Source organism: Arachis duranensis, chromosome 6 (genome assembly GCF_000817695.3).
Source record: "Arachis duranensis cultivar V14167 chromosome 6, aradu.V14167.gnm2.J7QH, whole genome shotgun sequence".
In the NCBI taxonomy this organism is placed as follows: domain Eukaryota; kingdom Viridiplantae; phylum Streptophyta; class Magnoliopsida; order Fabales; family Fabaceae; genus Arachis; species Arachis duranensis.
In genome coordinates, this window is record NC_029777.3 from 69,315,081 (window position 1) to 69,321,069 (window position 5,989).

Below are 5,989 nucleotides of genomic sequence, written 5' to 3' on the forward strand. Positions count from 1 at the left end.
TTGTTCTATTTTTTTTATTTAAAACAAAAAACGAGTTACCTTAGAATGCCCTTTCACTTTTTTATCATTAGATTTAGTCGTGGATTCCATTCCTTTACTATACTACAACAGAAGAAAAAGGATATGAGATCCCATCCCTCAAACTCGGGTTCCGCAGTTTTTTTGTCTTTCCATATCTTATTTAAAAAGAAAACTCTATCAACCACGAAAGAGTCTTTTTTTTCTGTCATCAAATAGAAAGTATCGATTACTGCTATTTTTTTTACTTGTTACTGGATAACTAACCAATTCAACTCTTTCTTCAAAAAAAGGGGGGTAACAACAAGAAAACATCTTCCACAACCACTCTTTCCGGATTTGGCATCTAATTGAATTGGAGAAATAAAATAGGAGAATCTATGTCATGAATTATCAAAAACAAATACAAGTCAGTCCATGGGAGTCACAATTTAATTGATCTTCGGTTTGTAATCCGAAGCTAATATTGAATATATATTAATTAATAACATGTGGAGAACCTTCATCTTATACTATAAAGATCCATTAGACTCTTAAACTTTGCGGAATTTTGTATTGAGTACATTGCATTGATACAACCAACAAGCAAGTTAGAAAGAATCTAGTACTTGATCTCAGCACGAATCTTTTAATTTCGTTGCTGTGTCCGAAGAAGGATAGCTATACTGATTCGGTATACTCGAAAGACACCCTGGGTACAATATTGACGATCTAACAAGGATGATTCTCAGTAAATTTCTACTTACTGCTCTCATCTTTTATGGAATCGATCCCCCTTTGACTGTACAAGAATATGTGGAGCTCAACATGTCTGGAAGCACCGGAGAACGTTCTTTTGCTGATATTATTACCAGTATTCGATACTGGATTATTCATAGCATTACTATACCCTCCCTATTCATTGCGGGTTGGTTATTTGTCAGCACGGGTTTAGCTTACAATGTTTTTGGAAGCCCTCGGCCAAACGAGTATTTTACGGAGAACCGACAAGGAATTCCATTAATAACTGGCCGTTTTGATCCTTTGGACCAACTTGATGAATTTAGTAGATCTTTTTAGGAGGCTCCAATGACCATAGATAGGACCTATCCAATTTTTACAGTACGATGGTTGACTGTTCACGGACTAGCAGTACCCACTGTTTCTTTTTTGGGATCAATATCAGCAATGCAGTTCATCCAACGATAAACCTAATCCGAATTATAGAGCTACGACACAATCAAACCCAAACGAACAAAATGTAGAATTGAATCGTACCAGTCTCTACTGGGGGTTATTACTCATTTTTGTACTTGCTGTTTTATTTTCAAATTATTTCTTCAATTAATAGAAGAAAGGGAATAAATACGTATACGTATTCGGAATTCTCTAATATATATAAATCCAATCACTAGGATTGGTAACTAGTAATAAGTTAATAAGGAGCGAGTGGATATAAAAAAAAATCATTTTTTTTGGTGAGAACACATAGTATTATTTCACTATGTATGTCACTATATGTGCTGGAATTCCTTTTCATCAATTCTAGTACCCCTCTTTTATTGCCCCCTCTTTTTTCTTCTAATCTAATCCTTTTCTCTTCATTGTATTTAATAGAAGTAATAGTATTATCCGATGGTAATACTGAAAAACAAAATGCTTAGGGCCACGGCCAAGACTCATAAGTAGCTGTGTTCAAGAACCAACATGCTTAACTAGGAAAGTCAATAACACTATCCGAAATTCTAAATTCCTAGAGAAGCCAATCATTCTAAACTTCAAGGGAAAAAGTGAGATGCCAAAACTGTTCAGAAGCAAAAAGCTACAAGTCCCGCTCATCTAATTATAATTAAAATTCATTGATATTCTGAAATTTATAGTATATTCTCTTCTTTTTATCCTAATTGATTTTCAGTTTCTTGGGGACAAGCAACAATTTAAGTTTGGTGTTGTGATGAGCGGATAATTTATACGCTTTCTGGCATTGTTTTTAGGTAGTTTCCAGTATGTTTTAGTTACTTTTTAGTATATTTTTGTTAGTTTTTATGCAAAATTCACATTTTTGGACTTCACTATGAGTTTGTGTGTTTTTCTGTGATTTCAGGTTTTTTTTGGCTGAAATTGAGGGATTTGAGCAAAACTCTGAAAAAGTACATAGAATAACCTTTTATTTTTTTGATACTCATATAAAGCAGAAGATATTTTAGCCATTTGCATCAAGTTCAGACTTCCTTCTTGCATACGTGCTCCTCCGGACGCACATACTAGAATAAGAGGTAAAAGTTGATTGCCAGCATGTTCGACCAAACGGGTTATTTTCTCGCCTACTACAGATCCCATACTACCCCCCATAAACTGAAAATCCATGATCCCAATTGCTACAGGAATCCCGTTTAGTTGACCTGTGCCTGTTTGAACAGCCTCAGTTAATCCTGTCTTTCTTTGATAAGAGTCCATACGATTCTTATAGGATTCGGATTCCTCTTCCGAATGAAATTCAATGGGATCCATAGAGACCATGTCTTCATCCATAGGATTCCAAGTACCTGGATCAATCGAAAGTTCGATTCTATCTGAACTGCTCATTTTCAAATGATATCCACAGTGTTCACAAATATTCATTTTTGATTTAAAAAATTTCCTATAATTTAATCCATAACAATTTTCGCATTCAATCCATAAATGCTTGTATTTTTGTTTTTCATCATGATCTTTAGAATCCTCTCTTTTAGTTAAATTCTCATTCGTGATAGTTGTTTTTATGGAAGAACCCTCGCTTTCACTACTATTTCCGCCCTTACCACAAATAGAAGTATAAAAGTAACTGTCATTGTATTTATCACTTTCACCTAAAATGTGACTAACAATACAGATTTGAGAACGAAGATAACTTTCAATGCAATTATGAATGCCATTTTTCCAACTCGATTTAGTATCATACATGTAATGATTCTCATGTCTCTTAGAGACATTATTCAGATAGCTAGAATTCTTATTATAACTATCAAAAAGACTTTCTGGTTCACTTAGAAAAGAAGGATCATTAGAAATCTCCAAAAATTGATTTTCAATATCAAAATATATGGAATAACGGTTCCTTTGGCTATTGTTATCCCTAACTAAAAGAATTTTATCAGATAGGAAATTTCTAATGTTCCTGACACCGACTAAATAATCAACATTACTGTAACTAGAATTGTCACTATCATTCCAGCTAGGAAAGTCTTTTTCCATATCAATCAAAATTGGGTCTTCACTTGCACTGGTATTTTCAACAGGACCAAAACTATCCATTGAGTTACTTAGCCCACACCTGTATTCTAACTGCCTATAAAACAGCATAGAATTGAACCACCCTTTTTCCATAGAGTTTTTCTTCTATTACCATTAAAATACAATAGATGAATAGTCATTCGAAGAAAAATCATTAAACATAAATATAGAATATTCAAAATATTCTATCACATTTTTTTACTAATATATATAAATCCAATCACTAGGATTGGTAACTAGTAATAAGTTAATAAGGAGCGAGTATCCTATTTTTTATTCATTGAGATCTGTTGACTTTGTATACCATTTCACTGTAAATATAGGATTTTATCCTATAGATTCATTGTGGTCTTGAAATTTGAGAAAAATGGAAACAGCAACCCTAGTTGCTATCTCTATATCTGGTTTACTTGTAAGTTTTACTGGGTATGCTTTATATACTGCTTTTGGGCAACCCTCTCAACAACTAAGAGATCCATTCGAAGAACACGGAGACTAGTTGAAGTAATGAGCTCCCAATATACCAATATTGGGGCTTATTCTTTTTTTAGGTTCATTGGGGTTCTTATTGGTTGGAATTTCCAGTTATCTTGGTAGGAATTTGTTATCTTTATTTCCGTCTCAGCAAATTCTTTTTTTTCCACAAGGAATCGTGATGTCTTTCTATGGAATCGCGGGTCTCTTTATTAGTTCATATTTGTGGTGTACAATTTGGTGGAATGTGGGTAGTGGTTATGATCGATTCGATAAAAAAGCGGGAATAGTGTGTATTTTTCGTTGGGGATTTCCTGGAAAAAATCGTCGTATTTTTATTCGATTTCTTATGAAAGATATTCAGTCCATCAGAATAGAAGTTAAAGAGGGTATTTCTACTCGTCGTATCCTTTATATGGAAATCATAGGACAGGGGGCCATCCCCCTGACTCGTATTGACGAGAATTTAACTTCACGAGAAATTGAACAAAAAGCTGCAGAATTGGCCTATTTCTTGCGTGTACCAATTGAATTACTTTGAAAAAAAGAAATGAAACTGAAAAAATGAATGCTTTCTTCGGAAAAAGAGATTTTGTTTTGATAGAAGGGGCCCTCTTTGGATTCGAAATCCGACTAATATTCATTACGCGAAGTGTTCCTCCGTGTATTCATTAAAAGGTCTAATTGCTTCGAATCTTAGTAATTGATGTCCTTTGATGAAAGAAAATAATATTGTATTTTTTCGTCATGCCAAAATTGGCAGTGGATTCTTTCGATTTTTAGTCTATTTCTTTATTGTTTCTAAATTCAAGAACTAATTCCCGAATTGAAAATAAAAAAAACGCGGGAATAGATTATAGATTTTCTATGACTTGTAATAGAACTTATGCTTGATAGAAACATTATTATCATCCTATATAGTTGACGGATGAGATAAAGCCGAAGCTGAGTTCGTTCATTAAATAAAGACGAAAAATGGCAAAAAAGAAAGCATTCATTCCCCTTCGATATCTTACACCTATAGTCTTTTTGCCCTGGTGCATCTCTTTCACATTTCAAAAAAGTCTGGAATCTTGGGTTACTAATTGGTGGAATACTAAGCAACCTGAAATTTTCTTGAATATCATTCAAGAAAAGATTATTCTAAAAAAATTCATAGAATTCAAGGAACTATTCCTCTTGGATGAAATGCTAAAGGAATACCCGGAACTACGTTCACAAAATCTTCGTACCAAAATATACAAAGAAACCATCCAATTGATCACGACGCACAACGAGGATCGTATCCATGCAATTTTGCATTTCTCGACAAACATACTTAGTTTTGTTATTCTAAGTGGTTATTCCAGTCTGGGTAATCAAGAACTTCTTATTCTTAACTCATGGGTTCGAGAATTCCTATATAACTTAAGTGACACAATAAAAGCTTTTTCCATTCTTTTATTAACAGATTTATGTATAGGATTCCATTCGACCCATGGGTGGGAACTAATGATTGGTTCTCTCTATAAAGATTTTGGATTTGCTCAGAATGATCAAATTATATCTGGTCTTGTTTCCACATTTCCAGTCATTTTAGATACTATTATAAAATATTGGATTTTCCGTTATTTAAATCGCGTATCTCCATCACTTGTCGTGATTTATCATTCAATGAATGACTGAAAAAAAGATCCGCGGGTTAGGTCAAATTTGAAAGTTTGTTATTTTTATTTTTTACATTTTACAAAAGCAAGCTAAACAACATTCCAATCTTTTTCTTTATCGCCACCACCCAAGAGATTCTTCCCATATTCCAGGAATAGTTTTTCAGTAAATAGCCGAATCATGGATAGGGAACTAACTATGCCAGTGACCTACCAAAATTTATTGTAGAAATTGAATTTTCAGGATCAATGATTGGACCATGCAAACTAGAAATGCCATTTCTTGGATAAAGGAAGAGATTACTCGATCCATTTCCGTATCGCTCATAATATATATATTAATTCGAGCACCTATTTCAGATGCATATCCCATTTTTGCACAACAGGGATATGAAAATCCGCGAGAAGCGACAGGTCGTATTGTATGTGCCAATTGCCATTTGGCTAATAAGCCCGTGGATATTGAAGTTCCACAAACGGTACTTCCCGATACTGTATTTGAAGCGGTTGTTCGAATTCCTTATGATATGCAAATCAAACAAGTTCTTGCTAATGGTAAAAAGGGGGCTTTGAATGTCGGGGCTGTTCTTATTTTACCG

General features: G+C 33.9%; 3 protein-coding genes across 3 annotated transcripts; 2 read left to right on the forward strand and 1 right to left on the reverse strand.

Annotated features, from left to right (window-relative positions):
• Positions 1-1,136: 1,136 nt before the first annotated feature.
• Positions 1,137-3,390, reverse strand: LOC127748486 (acetyl-coenzyme A carboxylase carboxyl transferase subunit beta, chloroplastic-like). Its single transcript, XM_052263053.1, has 2 exons — positions 2,152-3,390; positions 1,137-1,208 (listed from the first exon to the last, which is right to left on the reverse strand). The coding sequence occupies exons 1-2, from the start codon at positions 3,361-3,363 to the stop codon at positions 1,137-1,139; spliced, it is 1,284 nt and encodes a 427-aa protein (XP_052119013.1). The 5' UTR covers positions 3,364-3,390.
• Positions 3,391-3,637: 247 nt separating this feature from the next.
• Positions 3,638-4,292, forward strand: LOC127748487 (photosystem I assembly protein Ycf4-like). Its single transcript, XM_052263054.1, has 2 exons — positions 3,638-3,674; positions 3,783-4,292. The coding sequence occupies exons 1-2, from the start codon at positions 3,638-3,640 to the stop codon at positions 4,283-4,285; spliced, it is 540 nt and encodes a 179-aa protein (XP_052119014.1). The 3' UTR covers positions 4,286-4,292.
• Positions 4,293-4,719: 427 nt separating this feature from the next.
• On the forward strand, positions 4,720-5,847 carry LOC127748408 (chloroplast envelope membrane protein-like). The gene has a single exon (XM_052262899.1). It carries the CDS (start codon positions 4,720-4,722, stop codon positions 5,407-5,409), a length of 690 nt encoding a protein of 229 aa, XP_052118859.1. The 3' UTR covers positions 5,410-5,847.
• The last annotated feature ends 142 nt before the right edge of the window (positions 5,848-5,989 follow it).